Source organism: Puntigrus tetrazona, chromosome 2 (assembly GCF_018831695.1).
Source record: "Puntigrus tetrazona isolate hp1 chromosome 2, ASM1883169v1, whole genome shotgun sequence".
Classification (NCBI taxonomy): Eukaryota; Metazoa; Chordata; class Actinopteri; order Cypriniformes; family Cyprinidae; genus Puntigrus; species Puntigrus tetrazona.
This window is the reverse complement of record NC_056700.1, coordinates 6,425,476-6,448,350: the sequence shown is the minus strand read 5'-3', so window position 1 is coordinate 6,448,350 and position 22,875 is coordinate 6,425,476. Positions and strand designations below refer to the sequence as shown.

The window sequence follows — 22,875 nt, the reverse complement described above, 5'->3', positions numbered from 1 at the left end:
TAGAATTGCCTACAAGGACATTATGTGCACTTATAGACAGTCACTAAAAGCAGCCAGAGCCGAGCACCTCCGTAAAATCATTGAAAGCAACCAAAACAATCCTAGATTTTTATTTAGCACAGTGGCTAGATTAACAAATGATCGGTCAGCAACAGAACGCTGCACACCCTCTCAGTTAAGTAGCAATGACTTCATACAATTCTTCACTAATAAAATAGATAATATCAGACTTAAAATAACAGAAAATCAACCCTTAACTTTGTCCTTTAGTCCAGCCTCACTCAGTACCCAGCAAATTCAGTTACAGTGTTTTGCAACCATAGGACAGGAAGAGTTAAATAAACTAATCGCTAAGTCTAAATCTGCCACATGTGTATTAGATCCTAAACTAAATTTCTGAAAGATATATTACCAGCAGCTGGTGAACCTCTTCTAAATATTATTAACTCCTCCCTATCATTAGGTCACGTACCCAACCCATTCAAATTAGCAATTATTAAGCCTATGATCAAAAAACCACAACATGATCCTAATGAACTATCTAACTACAGACCGATATCAAATCTCCCATTTATATCAAAAATATTAGAAAAAGTTGTGTCTGCGCAGTTATGCTCCTTCTTAAAGATGAATGATGTCTATGAGGAGTTTCAGTCAGGTTTTAGACCGCACCATAGCACAGAAACCGCATTAGTTAAAATCACTAATGACCTGCTCTTATCCTCCGACCGAGGCTGCGTCTCGCTACTAGTTTTATTGGATCTCACTGCTGCATTTGACACCATAGATCATAATATTCTCCTGGAGCGTTTAAACACCGCTGGTGTACAGGGACAGGCGCTAAATTGGTTTAAATCATACCTATCAGACCGTTATCAATTTGTAGATATAAACGGAGACTGCTCTACTACAATGCCTGTAAAGTGTGGTGTGCCTCAAGGATCAGTTCTAGGCCCCTTACTGTTCTCTATATACATGCTGCCCCTGGGGAACATTATTAGAAAGCACAGGGTTAATTTCCACTGTTATGCAGATGACACACAGCTATACATTTCATCTAAGCCTGATAAGTTATCAGAAATGTCTAAATTAACAGAGTGTGTTAAAGACATAAAAGACTGGATGACTAGAAATTTTCTTCTATTAAACTCTAATAAAACAGAGGTGCTTCTTATCGGACCAAATTCATGTTTACAGCAAATTTCTGAGCTCAAACTACAATTAGATGGATGTGATATAAACGTTACTCCGACAGTTAAAGACTTGGGTGTGATATTGGACAGCAACCTGTCCTTCGAACACCATATCACTCATGTTACAAAATCAGCCTACTTTCATCTTAGAAATATTGCTAAACTCAGACACATGCTCTCTCTCTCAGATGCAGAAAAGCTAGTTCATGCATTCATGACATCTAGACTGGATTACTGTAATGCCCTGCTCGCTGGTTGTCCAGCATCTTCAATAAACAAGCTTCAGTTAGTGCAGAACGCAGCCGCTCAAGTTCTTACCAGGACAAGGAAATATGATCATATAACCCCAGTTTTATCCTCCCTGCACTGGCTGCCTGTTCATTTCCGAATTGATTATAAAGTACTGTTACTGACCTACAAGGCTCTAAATGGTTTAGCCCCCATTTATCTGACCAGCCTTCTGTCAAGCTACAACCCGTCACGCTCTTTAAGATCTCAACACTCAGGGCTCCTGGTAGTTCCTCGTATAGCAAAGTCTACTAAAGGTGGTCGAGCGTTTTCACATTTGGCACCCAAACTCTGGAATAACCTTCCTGCAAATGTTCGGGGATCAGACACACTCTCTCAGTTTAAGTCTAGGCTAAAGACATATCTTTTTAGCAAAGCATACTCGTAAAGATTAACATAAACCTATGCTACAGTACATCGTGATTCCCAATAGTATGAATGGCCGCTACTCTAATTATCCTTTTGTCTCCACCTCGGGATGTACATCCCGAGGCATCTAGTTACCGAGCCTCTCCAGTGGACCCAGTGAGGAGATGACCTTCCTGCGATGACGTCGAGGAAAACTCAACCTTCTGTCTGGACTAATTCTATCTTGAACTTTCTGCATTGTAATTCATCCTGCTGTTTTGTAACGCATCCTGCTGTGTAGTGACTTGCTTTTGTCTGTGGAATGATTTGCTTTTGTTATGTAATAATTTGCTTTTGTGAAGCTGCTTTGGAACAATAGCCATTGTAAAAAGCGCTATACAAATAAACTTGAATTGAATTGAATTGAAAAGAGGACAAATTGTTGGTGCACATCTTGCTGGCATACCTGTAACTCAGACAGGAAGTCTTTGTGATGTATCAAGAGCCACAATATTCAGGTTAATGTCAGAATACCAACAAGAGGGACAGAACACATCCAACAGGAGTAACTGTGGAGGCAAGTGGAAGCTGTCTGAAAGGGATGTCCTGGTGCTAACCTGGAATCCACAGCTGCCCAACTCCATGCAGCTCAGAGGGACATGGAATACTTTAACCTTCAGTTACAAATGCATAAATGATGTTAATATTTCAGAAATATTAAAAACTATTTATTTCAAAAATGAAAAGTTAATTTAAATGTAAAAATAAAACTGCCAGTAGGTGGCCACTGTTAAGTGAATCATTGTGATTGAACAGAATATCTGGGCTGAGCTTTGGGCCAATTTTCACATCATAGTTTAGAGATGGACGAGGCCTCTATCCTGTTTAGCCTGTAACGTTCAGCCTAAACAAGGGAGGCTACACAAATAAAGTTTGCTCTTAATAGTGAGATTGTTTGAATGTAAGGACAAATAAATGAGCAACCAAGCAATGAATAGCTGCCAACCCCCCAAATGTTTTTTACAAGACAGTAAAAAAATCTGAATATATATACAATATTTACAAACATACATGAGCGTAAGGGTCTGTGAGTCTAATAGTGTCTATTTATGTATAATGATTCGGTCTAACCGGTGAAGCGCCTTTGTCCAGGAGCACATAAGTGTACAAAGATATTCTGTGATTACAACATTATTTCCACAAGAAAAAACAAAGTCACAGTCCAAAAACAGCAAAGACATAAAACCAACCTCAACCCCCCATCAGTCAAAGGAGGTTTTGGTGGATTATGCGCTCCAGTGGTCCCAGCACTTGCCTGCCCAGCCTGAGCTCTACAGGTGTCTTCCTGGTGCTTTCTTGTTGGGCTGTGTTAATGGCATAGTGGAATTCTGGTAGTCACTAGTCCGACGTTTGGTGTTGGGGCTCGCATTCGAGTGCCAGGTGGCCAGGTGTTACCACACAGGGCCCTGCCGTGCTCAGCCTGAAGGAGCGACATGGGGCCGACCTCCTATGGGCCCACCACCTGCAGGAGGGACCGTAAGGGGCCCAATCGTTGGTCCCAGAATCTGGCTCTAGGAACATGGAATGTCACCTTGCTGGTGGGGAAGGAGCCTAAGTTAGAGCGGGAGGATGAGAGGTACCGACTAGAGATAGTTGGGCTCACCTCTATGCTCAGCTTGGCTCTGGAACCCAACTCCTTGATAGGGGCTGGACTCTTGACTACTCTGGATTCGCCCCCGATGAGAGGCAGCAGGCTGGTGTGGCCTTGCTCATAGCCCCCCAGCTCAGCCGCCATGTGTTGGAGTTCACCCCGGTGAATGAGAGAGTTGTCTCCCTGTGCCTTCAGGTTGGGCGTAGGTCTCGTACTGTTGTTTGTGCCTTTGGGTCGAATGGCAGTACAGAGTATCTTGGGATCTCTGGGAGGGGTGCTGGAAAGTGTCCCTGGAGGGTTCATGGTAGTTTGCTCCAGTGTTAAGTCTTCACAGTCTGTGATGATTTGGGGAGCAATGTTTTTGTTAAATGTGAGCCTAAAACATCACAAATTAAAAGACTTAAACTACTTCAGTCTGTGTGCATTGAGTTTATTTAGTTTCACAGCTTGAGTTGAATTACTGAAATAAATAAATTTTCCATGACATTCTAATTTATTGAGATTCAGTTGTAAGTAAACTAATAATTTAGTTGTCTTGGAGTGATAAAGAGTTTTGGTTATCACTGACCTCCATTGTACTTATTTTTAAAAATATGTGTGTGTGTAATTTTCAGTTCCAATTAAAGTGAAACATAGCAGCCTAATGGCCCACTTTGGTTGGTTAAGCACAGATGTGGAAATAAGGTGCAGTAAAACTTTAATGAGAGCCTGACATTTTTAAAAAATACCCTTTTCTTATCCACTGACCTGTTCAATTCTTTCACCCAAAAGTGATGAAAAACAGCACTTATTCTTCTCCAAAAAGCTGCTAAAAAGCTTCAAATCTGGTTAATAGCAGTTATCAGGCTAGCAGACCTGTGAGATTTTAACATTTTTTGTAGTTTTGCCACAAAAGTTTACTATGCCTCTGACATAGTTTTCCCATTTATTGACTGCTAGATCAGTCACAGAAAATGTAGGAGGTAGGGAGGAGGAAAGTGGCAAAGTGAGGGAGGAGGAGGGGGATCTTGAGAAAAAAAACAGATCACTGCTTTTCATCCCTTTGTGTTGACAGTAATAATCCATTTCAATAATCCCCTGCTGCAATATGAAGCAAATATGAACAAATCTCAAGCATCCCAACTATCTATCTATCTATCTATCTATCTATCTATCTATCTATCTATCTATCTATCTATCTATCTATCTATCTATCTATCTATCTCATTATTATTGCATTATTATTGGACTAAAATATTCAGAGATAATAATTCAAGCTAAATTGTTAGTTATATTTTGCTTGTAAAATGAAAAGCAAATATAAATACATAAACAAACCATGTAGTTAATTTCATAACATGACTATTTATTTAGGGATTTTAAAGCTTGGCTTTTTCACTGTGTTGTTTACTGGTTGAGGACACTGGGAGTGGTGCTTGCAGTTGTAAAGCCAAGGGGCTGAGTCTAATGAGGTCACACCCTGAACACCGACCCCGCCTACTGTGCTATGATTGACATGTGTTTTCCTGCCTCTTTTACTACAGCCCATCAACAATAGCAGAGCTGCAGAGGAGCTGTCCTTGGTACTGAGAGCTGGAAACGGTGTGTGCAAGTGCATTTGAGGGGGAGAAAGGAGGGTGGAGGCGTGTTCTTTGTGTTGTGCAGCCTGAGTTAATCTGATGTGGCATCTACTCAGAGAGGAGCCATATATCCGAGAACCAGCACTGCTGTAAGGTGACCTGCACAGCTCCTGCTCAAGTGTGTCCTTTTTAAAAAAACAAAACCAAAAAAAAAAACAAGCATCCACTTCAAAGGTCTTCTCCTGAGACTGTGTGATACATTTTGGAAGACTCAAGGAGCTTTTTGTTTTGTGCTACAGTAAGACTTTTAAAAGTGCATGTGGATCAGCACTAGAAAGGATGTTTTTCTCAGGTTGTTTCCAAAATGCTGTTGCATTTTAGCAGGTGTAGCATGTACAGATGAAGAGGAGGGAATCTTTTAGGTTACAGTTACGTGCGTACCCGGGGGGCTGAAGGTTCTTCAGCTACAAGGAACTGCAGACAACTACTGTCAAATGAATTTTTTATGGACTGGAGCTTGACTTTGAAATGGCTTGAATCCTTCCTGTTGGACTAGATTTGGAATAGCAGGATATCGGACCAAGGCATTATTGGGAGTCTAATGGAGCTATCTAAACTTGGTGACATTGCCTGCAGGGACTTAGTTCCTCTGTAAGTACTCCTCTGAGCTCTTAATGTTAGATGTAACTTTCTGGATAAACTTTCTTTTCTGATTTGAAACTATAGCTGCATTTTCATATACACATGCAGACAAAATATTTAACCCTGGCCTTTAGATTAGTTTGGCTATTACCTAAAAACATGAATTGTGTTCAGTTTGTAAAATAGGGTCATCTCATAGAGCCAGCTGCTGCAAGTATTAAGTAAACAGGGTGAATAAGATGAGATGTTGGCAGAACAAGCTAGAGAATCCAGCAATAAAACTTACAGAATTAATTTCTCTAGTGTTTAGAACCAAACCATTAACAATGTGCTGTATGATATAATGTGCATTATGCACAGATGCACAAAAAATACAAATATGCTTGGAAATTCTTAAAACAGCATTATATTGCAGGTGAAGCGTGTATATTACTTTTTAATATATTAAACAAGACACAAATTAGGAAACTTTTTTTCCTTTTTTTTTGCTGATTCAAACTTGCAACATTTGAAAAAGTCATACTCAGTAATTCAGCAAGGTTATGTGATATTGAACAAGTTCAAATGCAATAGGAAGAAAGTGAATTAGAACTGAACACAGTTCAGCATCTGCTCTGAAATCAAATTTCTCAAAGGTCAACTGTAGATGATGCAGAGGATGTTGGACAATGGTGGTGGGTCTCTGTGCATTACCCATTTGTCTGCTTTAAACCCCCCTTCCCCCACCAACCTCCCTCCTCACACACAAATGCCTTTTACACATAAACAAGCTTGCCCATATTCTTGGATCACGCTGAAAATACTGACCTACATAACACAGAGTGCTGCCTCCTCTTCCTAGACCTCTGCAGATGTACATTGCAATAGACTCCGCACACATTTCTGCATTAATGTGATTTTATGTGCACTTTACACTCCACACATTTTGTAGAAAATATGATTATTCAAGGGTTAATTAAGCTTAAAAAATAGTCACACAACATGTTTTGTCTTACTAAATGCTGCTTGATAGTCCTCTAACATACAGTCCTGTCACTGTATGTTTCATAATCCAGGCTCATAAATGCTGCTTTCACAAGAACAAGGCTAACAATGATACAGATTACTTGAAGTAATAAACAATCTCTCTTCTGTGTTTGCTGATGGTGGGCGATTCTCATTGACCCAGAATCCTTATTTACACAATAATCCATTAAAATAGCACTACTGTTTAAATGCAACAGTTCTAAGCACATCTATCTATTTACCTATGTATCTTTCTGTCTGTTTATATATGATGATGATGATAATAATAATAATAATAATAATAATAATAATAATAATAATAATAATAATAATAATAATAATAATAATATAATAATTGAAAGAACTATTATATATTATAATATTCACAATTATAACTTTTTATTTGCAGAATGCCCTGTTGAAATATCTGTGAGCAATGATTAGCTCAAAAGAGGAAGATTCACTAACATTTCTGCAGTATGTTGAAGATTGTGGACTAAGAGCATATGACAGACTGGTCTCACAGAACATCAGCAACGTGTGGAATGAGAAAAACTGGATTAACTTTCAGGAGATAATCGACAAGAAGCAAAATCAGGAAGAAGCCATTAAAAGGTAAGAAGTAAAATATATTAGGAAGGAATGAATGAATGAATGGATGGATGGATGGATGAATAAATAAATTAATAAAAAGAAAAAAAATAATGCAAAAAACATCCTCATTTAAGATAGCTCACTTGACTTTTCAAGCTTACATAAAACATTATGGCACACAATCCAACCACATGACAGCCACAAAAAGGAACAAAGCTTAATATAATTTCTTATTGGCCTTGCTATAATGTAAATGCAGCTGTAATTGTGTCAATGTGCAATTTACTGTTGAGTGCTGCCCTAGACCCATTGGCATAGATTGTATTGATCACATTTGGCAGTCTTCTAAGTGCGATAAAAGCTAAATTCTCTCAGAGACCTCTTTCATGCATGTGGCTCAGGCTTCCATTACTTCAAAACATTAAAAAAACATCTATTTCAGACATAATGTAAATATGCACTCGCAAGGAATGCTGGCTAATTTTATTATGCTAGTTACTGAAAGATAAAACATGCACACTTTTGTTTACTGGAAGAAAAAACATGTTCACTTTTGTTTACCTTAGCACATTTAGGAATACACATTGTAATTGCTTATGCTTTCAATCAGCATACAATTTAATGATAGATAGAGAGAGATTGGTTCAGACATTTTAATACTTTAAAAACCAGAAAATGTAAATAAGATGCTTCTGGCTTATTTAGTTGGGGACAATTACTTTCCAAACGATATTGTCAACTTGATTGCACAGATACTATTTGAACTGAACTGAGCAGGATGTTGACACCACTGAATCAATAGCTATGTTTACATAGACTCTTATTGCTTCCATCGGAAAAAATTCATTCTTATTGACAAATCAAAACATAGTGTTTATGTAAATAAATTGTGATTTTTTTGATATGTGAAGTGATATGACAGAATTAGTCTTTTGACATGTGCACACTGCTTTGATCTGGTGTGCCTGTGTTGCTTATTTTTTAAAGCAGTTAAAATGCTCCTTCTTGCACCCAATCTGTGGATGAGAATCTTAAACAAGGACTGGTGGGACATTGTCCTGCTTCACTTCACAGACATTGAGTGAAAGGAGAATTTTAGAATGACCGAAACCCATTCATTACACTTTATTCATCAGTTCTGTGTGTCATACATCATTACACTATTTTTATGTCAAAGCACATGTGCGTTTATGTTTTTAGTCCGATCAAGTGTATACATGTCCTCTCACTCAGATTACAAAAGAAATAAATTATCTGCAATCTGACAAAACTGTACTCGGATCTGGTTAATTCAATCCGATTGCCAATTTTATTCCAATTGTTTAACTTGACTTTAACTGAAAATTGAGTGTTTAATGTACAACTATACATAAAGCTGCTTTGACACAATATGTATTGTTAAAAGCACTATATAAATAAAGGTGATAAGACAGTGTTGCAGCTACTTGAACCCTAAGAGTTTTCACCAAAATATTACCATAGGTTACATACTTGACCATAAAGGGTATTAACCCTCTGTTATTGGTCTGCTTATTAGCTGTAGCTTGTATAAAAAATTTTAACTCAGTGAGGATGGGCAGTATAAAAGAATAGCTGGATATTTCATGAGGCATATAAGTGGGTCAATGAGACGACCCATTTTTACAGGAACTGATTGGAAGAGAGAGAGAGAGATCTGGTAGAAAGAGATTAAGTGTGAAAAGTGTGCTAACAGTAGTTGTGTTCTGCCTGGTGACAGCTGGAGCAGTCACCAACCAATCAGATTGCATGCACATGCACATCGCTCTGACTGAGGCGGGTCTTCTTTCTTTCTCTGCCATTCTGTTGGAGCTTTCGTCTCTGGGAGTGCACAGAAACTTCCATGCACAGCCTCGCAAGCTTATTTGCTTAGACAGAAATAAAAGGAAATAATGAATACTTATTATTTATATGATGCTATGCAGGGCTGAAAAAAATCATGTTTTAAATTGTGCTGTGCATGACATGTTACTTCTCTGTCCAGCAGCTTCAATACATTTTTCATTACATTCACAATTTTTTTTAAATAAATAGATTAAAAAAAATAGACAGCCTAAATGTAATTCTTGTTTTATGGTTGCTTTATTTAGAATTTTAAAAAAAGAAACTGCACTGAAACTGGGTAAAACTGCACTAAATGCTCTGCTAAGGATGATGTCAGTTACATTTAACAGTAGGAAACGTGTCTGCGCCAAGCCAGAACAGGACCATGCAGTGCAGACAGCTGCTCCAACATCACAGTTTCTCTTCCTAATGAGAGCTTAAAGCTTGATATGTCACATGGGTGTGTTTTAAATGGTGTCATGTATGCAAGAGTGTGTGAGAAGACTGGTTGCACAGAGCAGCAGCAGCAGATTTTGTTTATTTTTTGTGTGTACCCTGTTGCTAGGCAAACTTAAACCCCTGACCAATGAACTATTCTCTCAAGACTCCTGCTGTTTAGCAGCTGTATATGCAGGAGTTAACAAGTTATACAAGCACATACACACACTCAGGTAATCAGTGAACACACCTTGAACTTTGGAAACACAAACAGCAATTGCATCTTGAGGTCTAGTGTCCAGTATTCTCATTTGTGACACAGAAATCTTTAGAGGGAGAGAAACAGAGAGATTAACAGAAACTTTTGATCTAGTACATCAAAAGAATCAAAGTAGATTATGACTACTAGAAGCAAAAGATATAGAAGTGAATAAGTGGCAAGTATGGTTTTAGCATTTTATGAGAGAAAAAATATCAATATCAAGAAAGATCAAGAATATTTTCCTGTGTAGTCTGTGTAACATGTTATATTTTTGTAAGACTAAATCACTGTTATCAGTGCATTAAACCCTGAATAAGCTTCTTGGTATTTAAGCTTGCATTTCTCTATATATACAGTACAACGACTAGTGTTTTTTCTTTCTCAAATTACCAAGCCTATATTTATTTTCATCCAAAATACAACAAAAGCAGTAATACTGTGAAATATTTTTTTATTTTATAACTGCATTCTATTTTAATAATTTTAAACATGTAATTTATTCCTTTGATCAAAGCAAAAAAAATTGCATCATTACTCCCGTCTTTAGTTACATGGTCCTTTAGAAGAACATTCTATTAAGCTGATTTATTATTATTATTATTATTACAATTTAAAACCTTTTTTTCCGCTCGATTGTTTGCAAAGATCAGCACTGGTGCTGAAGCACAAATGGAAACCAGACTGTGCTTTTCCAACTCAAAAAGGTGCTCAGGACCTGGTTTCAATCCAACCCCAATACCTTGCTGGTCTCGAACATACAAACCTATAATGCAAATAGGTGGTTGTAAATTAACAACATTAGCAACAACAATTACATATGTCAATTCAACATCGGTTGCAGAACTGCAACTGCAAGACATAGCAAGAGATAACAAGCAACTACAGTTGCATTTTGGTGACAAGGCTTGCTTCCTGACGGTGGAAACACTAGCTGGTTCTGAATGAGCACTGGCTCCAAGCACTAGTAGAAAAGGAACTTGTCAATTTTCTTCATTGCTGACATCAATAAGAAAGTTACAGTCTATGTTGTCTTGATGGTGTAGAATCCTGAAGAAGAGTCTTTGGCCCTGTTTCCTGTAAAGTCCTGTATTTACGGTGTGTGTGTTCACTGCTGTGTGTGCACTTGGATGGGTTAGATGCAGAGCACAAATTTTGAGTATGGGTCACAATACTTGGTCAGAAGTCACTTCATTATCTGTTCTCGTGTCCTGACGAGAGCAGCTTCAACTCTACTATTCCTTCTGAAAATTGTCACTGGCTCTGATGTCTCTGTTGTGGTTAAACATGAGGCTTAATTCATTTTGGGTAAATATAACTTATAATGTTTGATAAAAAGAGGCAATACTGTTTGATATAATATGTTGTTTCATTGTAATATATGTAAGCCTACATTCCCAGAACTACATTTTTGTGGCTAATAATGTTTAAATGAAAACAAAAAGCGGCAGTGGTTTTATTATTTATTGTAAATATGCTGTCAGGAAAATTGCAATAGCCAAGGAAAGCTGACAGATGTTATCAAGTACTCTGCTGTTTGCAGAATTACTGGACTTGTCCAGTCTGCAGGAGTTCAAACTCCAGAGTCAAGCTCGCAAAGTCTAAACTACCTACCAAGATGCAAGTCTGAAATTGGTGTACCTGGTATTGAGAAACTCACGCAGATCTTTGTCACCAGTCTATTAGCCTAATATTCTTGGTACTTTAGACTTTAATAGAAACAGAGTCACCAACAGTTCTGGGGGAAAAAAAAGCTCCTTGGAAAAAGAAAGAATGATTTGTTCAGATGGCTGATGACTTATCACCCATATTCTTAGATTGCGTAGCCTCACGCCAAAAAACACCAGAAGGAAGGAGGGATGGATGGAATCCAGATTATATATATATATATATATATATATATATATATATATATATATATATATATATATATATATATATATATATATAAATTTTGATTAATTGTATCCAAAATAAATGTTTTTGTTTACATTTTTTTACACACACACACACATATATACATGTATATGTGTGTGTGTGTGTGTAAAATGTAAACAAAAACATTTATTTTGGATACAATTAATCATTTGACAACATTTGACATGTTCATACATATATGTATATGGGGGGGTTGATCCTTGAAACCAATTGGTTAAAAAATACTTTTGTTTAGGGAACTGTCGTATGTAGTTTGCCTTTAATGTTAATGAGTGCTCCTTATCATTTATTCTCAAAAACATGCTTCTGAATTTTCCTTCATTCCAAGTGATCCTCTAAGTTCTCATGTGGCATACAGAAATTTAACATTTGTGTTGTATAAACTGAATTTAACATGAAGTATTTCCGTATAGGAACTGGTTCACTGTAATACAGAGTATAAGCACATACCAATCTTTATTTCTCCAGACATGTCAAGGTGATCTAAAAAATAAAAAATATATTACCAAATAAACTGTGAAATATTACTTTAATGTATCACACAATGCTACTCTTCCATACATAAACTGTTTTCTCATTCTTGTCTCTTATCAGGGGGGGAGAGGTGATCACTGAGGGTAAGCACCTGCGAATGGGCTCCATGAGCATGCCAGCCCCTCTGGAAAACATGTCCCCTCACCAGCACCAGCCCCCCTGTAATCCAGGTTTCAATGTTCGCTCTCAGTCCCTGCACTCTGTTGAAGGAGAGGAAGAGGAAAACAGTCCCACATCCCGTAAGCAGCCCCCACCCAAACCCCGGCGGGACCCCAGCACGAAGCTCAGCATCTCATCTGAAGCTGTGGACCTCAGTCCCACCGGGTGTAAAGGTGATGACTCAGAGAAGTGTGACGGTAAGATTCTATGGTTGTTTAATCCAAGCCTCACCTTCACGATTTCTGATACACAAAATGTTGTGTTTGTTTTTTTAACCAGGTATACACTAGAGGATGAAATTTGGTTGAATTGGTTCAATTGAACAATGGCTGTTGCTTTATGTTAAAGCAAACACACATAACAATGTGGACAATGACATGATTTTAAATTGCCAAATCATGTAAGGACTTACCTAGAGCACAAACAAGAATATAGCATATGATGACTGCCATGTTCAGGACGAAATATGGGGAACAGTTTTACACATGCCAAGGCATTCATACAGTTAACTCAAAATTTGTCTCTCGCCATTTTCCTCCCATAATTTGGGAGATGGTGTCGTGGTTGAAGCTGCTTGCTTATAATTTGTAATTATAATTTTGCAGGTTTTCATCACTGCAAAAAGACATTGAGTGTCAATAGTGTTTTTGGGGGCAGCCCCATGTAGATCTCATCAAACCCATCAGTTTATACATATGCAGTGATGGCTCTCTTTTGTCTTTTGTTTAGCTGCAGTATGAAAGTATTAAGTCAATTTATATTTCTTATGTTCTGAAATGTGCTGTGAGAGCTGCTCTTGACCAAATTTGAAGTGATCACAGTGTACACGCAGATCTTCCTTAATACCACGGCAACCAGCCCACAGAAACAGAGACCTCCAGCTGATTCACCAATCCAGACATCAGACATCAGCCTTAACCAATCTTTAGCGAGGTGACAGGAAGACAGAGAGTGGCAACAACCAATAAGGAATGGGCTAGCAGCCAGCTCAACAGCGCTTTAGCCAATGAGCACCAAAGAGTAGGGAATGTCCCTAATTCAGAGGACAGTTGCATAGTGAACCGGAGATTGAGGGGGTGTGGGGGGAGGGACCAGTCATCACAGGATTCATTCAGGAGGAGTGACTGACCTAGATTTAGCTCCCCCCGAGGAGAGAGGGCGAGGGTAAACAGATCCGCTCGTAGGGAGGGGAAAGGCAGAGAGAGCAGAAGGAGGGACATATTCAGAGGTGTTGAAACAGATCTCAAGCACCTCTAGTGTACACTTTCATAGAATTAGCAAAAATATTATCTTTTTTTTCAGGCATTTACAAAGAAATTCTCTCACTAATACTTACTGAGAGAACATGAAAAATGACTTTAATCTGGCCGTAATGTACTTTTACCATTTTCTTTCTCTTTACAAACACAAAATTGGATCTTTGGAGTTTAATTGTGCGTATGGGTGTGTGTGTGTGTGTTATTTTTGAAACTGCAACATTTTTATTGCGTTGTATAAAATATATTGCAGTGTATGTTGGTGATAAGATAGTGATAGAGTTAGCGCAGTTGAATAATTTCTAAATTGTCCTGAGTACAGTGACCCAAACTCTCTGCTACTATGGTAGTATCTAGTCATATATTTTCTTCATGCTTTTCTGCTTACTCAGGAACACAAAGCTGCAGTGAGGACTGCAGGAAAGTTCCCCCACCAAAGCCTAAGAGGAATCCCAACACACAACTGAGCACATCCTTTGACGAGTCTTATATCCGCAGTCATGGTTCAAAAGGTTCTCCCACCACACTTTTCTCAAGTGATGGCCAGGCTCCTTCTCCTGCTCAAGTTCCACAGGATTCAGATTTAGATGAACCTGTCTATATTGAGATGTCTGGGAATGTGGGACAAGAATCAACTCTTCATCCTGAGGAAGATGAGCAGAGTGAGGCTGTCTATGAAGAGATGAAGTACCCGGCACTTGATGAGTTTGACTTGCGATGGGATCTTTCTAGCAGTCGTGCCACACCCTGCACAACTGAGCTTGATATCCATGCCCCTCTAAGCCGTTGTGCCACCCCTCGGGGCATTCCAATATGTGAAATTCCTGCCCCATTCCCCAACTTGTTAACCCATAGGCCACCTTTACTGGTTTTCCCTCCTGCCCCTGCTCAGTGCTCACCCAACTCGGACGAGTCCCCACTCACTCCTCTCGATGTAGCAAAGCTTCCTATGTTAGAGAATGGTTCTTATGGCAAGTCACCAACCTCATCTTCCCTAGAACCCTCTGGCTCTGCATCTATGCCACACCTAAGACGTGCTGAGAGGGAGCTAACAGCTACTCCTACTATAACAATATCTGGGCGATCGTCAGCACCACCACTGCCCTGTGCACTCTATAAAAGTTCCTCCTCTTCACATGGTTATCAGCGCAGCCACTCAGCCTGCCCTTCTCCTGTGAGTATGGGACGCTGCCTGACACCTCTCAGCCTCATGCGATCATCACCTTTTGATGGGCCATTTCCTACTGCAGGCCTTCCTCGCAGCACCTCTGCTACACCTCATGGAAAAGGATCACCACCACAGGATGCAGGCTCAGGGGGACGGCATCATGGTTCTATGCAGAACGTCTCAGTAGCACGATCACGGACTCCCACTAGCCCTCTGGATGAGCTCACAAACCTCTTCACCACTGGCAGGAACATGCTGAAAAAGAATACCAGCAGCAGAAAGAGCAAGGAGCAGGGAGAAAGTGAGTGCCGACTGCCTTTAATCATTTTCAGTCACTAATTTAGTAATTGTACGCCAGTTTTAAAAACTTGTGTACACAAGTTTAAAAAATGTGTATTTGTAACACAGATAGATACATTTGCAAAAGTACAGATTAGCTTAGTGTGCACAGTCCATTTAGTAAAATTAAATGCTCATGTAATTTATGCTGATTTAAACTATCAAAAAGATAATGAAATCAGATTTTGAGCTTTGTATATAAACAATCATTTTATTTTCTTTCAATTTTTTTTACACATGAAGACATTTATTTTGGAATTTCCTTACCTGGGGAATTTTTGGGGAAATTTGCCGGAACTGATTTGCTTGCATTGATACTTTGAAATCTGGGTCCCAGTATTTGTAAACTTTGTAAGACTGCCTTGGACCCAACATACTCTTTATGTTTAGCAAAGACTTTTTGGCATGTTTCTCTGTAGTTTAATCTGGAGTTTATGTGTGTGTGTGTGTGTGTGTGTGTAAAAAGACATAAAATAAAAAACATAACATTTAGTTAAGATTAGGAGATTAAGATGCTAAAGCCATGAGTATATTTTATTTCCCTCTCGTGAACAGCTCTGTTTACACATCTTTTAAAGAGTACTCAGTTACAGATAGGCACGGACAAATGAGTTAAACATGCACAGTACCATCAAGTGGAATTTTCTGTCTCAGCATTCACCTTGCATGTGTGCTGTTGTATGGCCACTAGCACAGTATGCAGATTGCAGAAGTTTACTTTGGCCTTAAAGCTATGTGTCAGTTCGGGTACTCACATTTGCAGTGTTTGCACTTTGCCACTTGTCTGCTTACATTTAGGTCCATATGTATGTGAAAACAATTTTCATAATATCGGCTCTATATACTACCAAATTAGAATTAAAAAGAAACAATCAAAACGAAATAATAACGCAGATATTAAGATTTAATTTGAAGGGGTTGAGCAAAAATATAACATAAGCTGCTCAGTAATTACAAACATTTATATACAGTTTGAGCCCCCATTTTCAGAGGCTCAAATGTAATTGTTGCACAGATGATGTTATATAATTTGGATGATGAGCTATTCCAAACCTTCTCCATACTTTTCCCATCATTCTAGTAAAGGTTGATTTTTGAAACTGTCTTTGCACCTTGTGGTGAAACCTCTTTATTTGCTCCCTATAGTCTTTTTTTGATTGTAAACTTTGACAGTGACATGCTAACTGGATCTTTCAGAGGGGGTATTTATTTACCATGAAGAGGAGGATCCTCTGATCATCCACCATTGTTGTCCTCCATGGATATCCAGGCCTTTTTTATGTTTTGAGCTCACCAATGTTTGAGCTTTCAGAATGCATCAATCTGTTGATTTGGTCAACCTGCTATCGCTCTGATGGTCTGATTTTGATTTTGAAGCCTAACAACTGTCACTTACATGGGGCTCCTTTATGACAGTATCACGTGGGTTCAGAGCAACAGTTTCCAAATGCAAATAACACACTTATAATTAACTCCAGAACTGTTACCTGCTTATTTTATGTAGAAGTAATGAATGAATAGCCAAATACATATCGTCCCTTGACAAAGGGTTAAAATATTAAAGAGGTCTAAAATAACTATTAGTTTTTCCATAACCTGTTAGTCAACTTATATTCATTGTCATAGTTTTAAGCACGACAGCTTTCGTCTTTAAAGAGGCAGTTTTGCATCATGGCATCCTTGTTCCCAGGTAGAATGGTAAAGACAACAAGTCTCCCGAAAATCTTGTATAAACAAATCTAATGGTGATTTCGAAAGTATACTTCCTGAAGTATTTCCAGATAAGTGTGCCATATTCATCAGATATTTAGCCAGTGTTCTGTGGATATGACTTCTAAGGCAGAGACTAGTGTTACCTCAGATTTGCTTCTGATTCATTAAACCAAACAGCATAGGGGTCAGCATAGGGGTATTTTGTACTGTTCTCTGAAATCTTTAAATCCAGCCTGGTTTCATTGGCTTTCATTCCCCATTTAATATTGAATATAAAACAATATAAAACGCTATTGACCAAAATATGCAGGAAAATAACAATTACATAGTATTTAAAAAATTTTTTTATAGTTGCTAATCTCACTCCTACCTCTAAACCTAAACATAATTATCTATGTACAGTATAAGAAAAACATGACAGACAGATAAAAACAATTACAACTGTTGATTTTTGCAAAAATGTCAAAAATAGTACCAAAAGTAACCCAAAGGACGATATTTTGCAGCCACAGTCCTCTCTGGAGGAATACAGTAGGTTTGTGTAAGGTGCAGAGAAGAATTTATGTTGTTAATCACTGAAAATGTCATCCAGATTATTTTGCCGATCCTCTCTCTGTGAACTCGCAAAGATGCGTGCACATTGTTCGAATACACCTAAACAGAAACACTGCATGTCGCAATCTGTGACGAATACAGAGAAGAGCCAATGAACGTTCGAGTATACTGCCGCAAATCCTTCAAAGTCATTTGAAGCTGCAACATTTCAGTTTGTAACGAGTGCCTCAGTCAGGCGCGGGCTTCACTGTTCATGGTCAGTAGACTCACTGTTTGGGATAGAGATGAAGATTGCAGAATAAAAGCTTGGATTTGGGTGTTTCCTCGCAGTCGTATGAATCCGGAAGATTTGGAGTTTCATTTTGTAATTATGTTGTGCTTCTGGTGTATTTTATAGTTCTATTGTCAGTCACAACATGCCAGAGAAAGTGCCTTTGTGGGCAAGTGGCACGCAAGTTCCACATTAAATCATAAGTAAAGGCTAAACTATTGCAGAAATTTTGTTGTCTAACATTATAAAGGCCTATTTTTGGCAGCAGAAATCTATCATTTATCATTTCATATGTAAACAGTAAACAGTGTAATAATGCAGTTGCAAACAATTCATTGATATGACAACTAAAAACAACAAAAATAATACAATTAATGCAACTTCAATATTTATAGGATCCATTTTTAAGTGTACTCAATACGTCAGTTTTGTACATTTAGATGCTAAAATACATAAGTTTTGTATGTTTCAGTGCCTGTAAAAACGTAATTAAATGTTAGTTTTATATTTTTTATATTTTTACGTAAATTTGTTATATATTTTTACGTAAAATGCATTCGAATTATAATGAGATCACATTGCCACTGAGTAACTCCTGTCCATTTCTTAATAGTCAACTTATACAAAGATCTCCAACAACCTTTCACTGACTCATCAGAACCAAAAAACTCAAACCACCTCGATGTTTTCATTCTTTCAAAAGATGCTATGTAGTACTTTCACATATAGTATACTGTATATGCCTCTTTTTCAAAAGAACCCAAACATAATTTTTTTAAATGAAAAAATAAATAAAACATCTCCTAACCCAATCCATACACTCACAGTTAGAGAGACATCAAGACATGGGAAATTATACTCACACCCATCCTCCCACTGATTAACCATATCATGATCTTCAGCAAACTCTCTTAATGATTGTGGCAATAATTTGCCAACTTCTACCACAAAACATCTACATCAATTATTCAGATCTAATGTTTTCCAATTGTCCTAATTCCGCAAGAGATGAATGCATAGCTTTTAAAAGATGGCCTAATTTTGTACTCCCAACCTCTCTCAATGCTGAGTGCAGGCTGGTAGTTTTAAGTTTTAAGAACTTACATCAAGAAATTCATTTTAAAAAAAGCGCCTCTTCAAAAATCCACATTCCAGGTGGAACAAGGGGATCTCTAGATACTTTCAAAATTTGCCATGCCTGCAAGGCCGAATCATAAAAAGAGGTTAATCCAACCTGCTTACCTTCTGTAAAAGCAGCTTTGCAGTTTTATGCCATCTCAATCCATTGTCATACAAAAATCTTGTGCAGATTTTACTCTAAAAGCTACTATTCAGGAAGATACATCAACAAGCCCCTGACCTCCCTCACAAAGTGGGACATATAAATCAGCAGCTCTAATCTAATGATACCCTGACCAAATAAAGTATCTTCTGCCAATTGTAATTAAAGCTTTTGGTGAATTTAATCACATAACTTTATGCCAGAGCAAACAGGCAATCAAATTATTAACTACTAAAACACGTCCTCTGTATGACATCTCAGGAAATGACCATTTCCATTTAGAAATTCTTACACATACCTTCTATGATACCCCCCAGTTCTTTTCTTGGAATTGTTGTGTGCCAAGAAAAAATACCAACATTTTTGTCCCATTACCTCCTCACCAAACCACATGGTAAACAAGGTATCTTTTTCTCTTTGCATTGTGCCACTTTTAACTAAGGCCTCCTTCCACCTTGACCACACAACAAGCATTATTATAAAGAAGACTCACCCTTTATGCTATAAACCTTTCTCCTAAACCAAAAGCTTTGAGAACAGAAAAGAGAAAATAATGATCTATTTTAGTCTTTTCTTCTGATCTGAGGATAAAGTACCATCAGAGGATTGTAAACAATACACACATCCATCACATCTGTCATTAAAAACAAATTCTGATCTGGAATGCAATAGGTATGATCCATATGTATAAGTACGCCTATATAAGACTTTAACCTATTAGACAAGGCTCTAGAGAGCACTTTATAGTCTTTACATAAAAAAGTAATTGGTTTTCAATTGTCTAGTTCAGTTAAATCTCCCTTTTTAGGAAGTACAGTTAAAACAGCCTCACAAAATTGAGGAAGACCTAAAAGATCCTGAACACACTGCTCCTCACATTGTTCCTTGTCATATAACTTGCTTACCCTCCTCTATAGCATATTTTAACAAAAAAAAAAAAATGTATATTGTTGACAAAAAAAAGACTTATCTTTCCACTTATGCTATAAAATCTTAAAGTTCACACAAAACATGTTATCTTGAAGTAGTTTGTTAATAAAATGCCTCTGAGATCTATTACCTTTATGCTTTAAGAAAAGTCACAATGATTAGATTATGGTCCAACTGGACCAACTGGTCTAATTAAGCTATCAATTAATCTTGATCTAAGCCCTTTTGACACATAAAATCTGCACTCACTCTTCCATCCACAACCTTCACCCATGTATATTGTTTTACATTTGGAAATGTAATTCTCCATGCATTTATTTAATCAAAATGAAGTGATAATCTTTAATTTACTGGATTGTAAATTAGGTCCCTCACTAAGCCTATCAATATTAAAATCAGTAGTAGAATTCCAGTCTCCACCCATCGCAATCATTTTGTTCATGACTTTTCTCTATATTAATAAAAAAATTAATTTTTTCAGTCCCAGTGCATAAATATTAATCAGCTGAACCCTATGTCAGCTTTAACCATTAAACCTCAACCTTTAACTAACATTAAATATTTGCTTTTAAACTGTTATAAAAAACCACAGCTACCCCTCCACTAATATTACTACCATGATTTAAAAACAACTGACCACCCCAAAATAGACCCCAATGAACTTAATCTTTTAAAGTGCTTTGTGTTTCCTGAAGAAAAATAATATCAAGTTTATTTATACCAATTTACTACCTTTACCAATTTCTCTTCGGTCTGTCCCTCCCACCATTTATATTCAAAGAAGCTACTCTTAAACTCCCCAAAAGCCTTTTTACTGCAGTGACATATTTCCTCAATCAATAACGCTTTCTTTCATCGAATAAATCGAAACTTACAATTTTTTGCAAAACTGCAACCAACCTGATACATTTTTCTGCGTCAGCAAAACAGTTATTGACCGTAACAGACTGTTTAAACGTTTCATCAAGGAAGTTATTCCTCCAATGAAAACAGATCTCTTGACTTATTTGACCCATCAAATCCTTCTCCATCTGACTCATCCTGTTATTTCTGGTTATTTTTTTTTTCAAAACAGGCACATTTTTGCACTGTTTGCACTTGTAAATAGCCTCTACAGCTAACATGACTTCACTGACATTTAATCTTTCTCTAAAATCCCATCAACTTTTTTATTTTTCCTATTATTAATTAACATCCTTTCAATTCTGAGAGACAGACTTCCAGGAGGAAGCTATAACTCCTTGCCCATCAATTTCCTTGGATTGCTCAGTAGGTCTCTCTACACATTCCACTTGTTCTCCATGAGGGCAAGTAAGACACTTGTGCCCCACATTCCCACATTCAGAGCATTTCATGTACCCTAAACTAGCATAAATGGTGTAATATTCTCCTCCATGCTTTATTTTAAACTAGACATGCTTCCTAAGCAAGACTACATGTTTCTTGGCATCTTTACATCCAAGAGTCACTGTCTTAAATCTACTTGCAAATTTTCCAAACCTTCGCAATTCTTGTTCAGTCAGTTCATTAGGGATGAAGAGGGGAACACCTGAAATAACTACTCTCATTGAGAGTACAGACAACCCCAAAACTTGCACAAACATATACACTGTGTTCTGAATTATTATGCAAGCTGAAATTCTGGTCATATTTTTTTTCAAGCACATTTTTTACCAATCTCAAACCACATCAATCTTAATAACTACTAGTGATTTTGTGTTTAATCATATATAAGTAATGTATAATTGTCCAGGAAAGCTGAAAGTCAAAAATTGTTAAGCATGTTTTTTTTTTCAGATTAAATGAGGTAAGAAAGAGTTTAAACTCAAAAATTGTAAAATGATTAAATGCCCATGAGAAGGAAGCAATACTACTGCAATAATAGATTTAGCATTCTCATAAGGCCAGCAGTGTCAGAAAAAACAGGTGAAGAAGAAAAGGGATTTTTGGTACCAAGCTTTAGGTGCTCATATTAGTCAATTTCTCCAGGACATACATTTCAAGATTGGAGATGGACTAAAAATAAGCTCCCCAAACTTACTGCTAGATTCTGGAAGATAAATTCTTCAAACAGTAGTTCAAGATGATGTGATGCTGTTCCTTTTAAGAATCACTCACAACTTCTCTGTCCATAAAGCCTATAAAAAATCAGTGTTAATGGATTTCACAACACTTCAGCATGTTATTCTTAGTAAGGTAGGGTCTTTTTTTAGGATTTCACGCCAAAACAAAGTCTCTGAGAACCTGAAACATCCTACTTGTGGAGACTCCAGGAAGGTTGCTGTTCTGGAAAACGATAGTGCTGAAGACTAAATATATCCTGATATTTTCTTACCTAATTCTTGACACTAATGCTTAATGCTTTTGCAGTTAACATGTGTCTTATCTTCTCCACCTGTTTTTTTTCGGACACTACTGGCCTTATGTGCATTTCGCCACCCAATGGTCATTCCTTAACTTTTCTAATTTGATTATTGCATTAGTATTGCATCGTTCTCATGGGCATTTAATTATTTTTAACTTTTAATCTGAGTTCAAACTCTTTCTTGCATCATTTTATCTGCAAAAAAAAAACATGCATAATAATTCGGAAAACACTTGAATATAAAGTGTTTTTGACTTTCAGCCTTCCTGGACAATTACACATCACTTATATATGATTAAACACAAAATCAACACCAAAATATAAGTAATGTCTTAAATTAAACAGTGTAACATGTAGACATGGCCGACTATAATGTAGCTTTTGAGATATATATGTATATATATATATATATATCTCAAAAGCTACATTATAGTCACAAAGTTATATATGTGTATATATATATATATATATATATGTATATATATATATATATATATATATATATATATATATATATATATATATATATACGTATGTATATATATA

The 22,875-nt window shown here is 37.2% G+C and overlaps 1 protein-coding gene across 2 annotated transcripts in view; it reads left to right on the top strand.

Annotated features, from left to right (window-relative positions):
• Window positions 1-5,041: 5,041 nt before the first annotated feature.
• The window catches only part of nyap2b (neuronal tyrosine-phosphorylated phosphoinositide-3-kinase adaptor 2b), a 32,589-nt gene continuing 14,755 nt past the window's right edge, over window positions 5,042-22,875 (top strand). For both annotated transcript variants that reach the window (XM_043254235.1, XM_043254226.1), the window contains exons 1-4: window positions 5,042-5,690; window positions 7,096-7,301; window positions 12,352-12,647; window positions 14,099-15,175. In XM_043254235.1, the coding sequence (XP_043110170.1) occupies window positions 7,123-7,301; window positions 12,352-12,647; window positions 14,099-15,175 (1,552 nt within the window). In that variant the 5' untranslated portion in view covers window positions 5,042-5,690; window positions 7,096-7,122. The remainder of the gene's footprint in view (window positions 5,691-7,095; window positions 7,302-12,351; window positions 12,648-14,098; window positions 15,176-22,875) is intronic.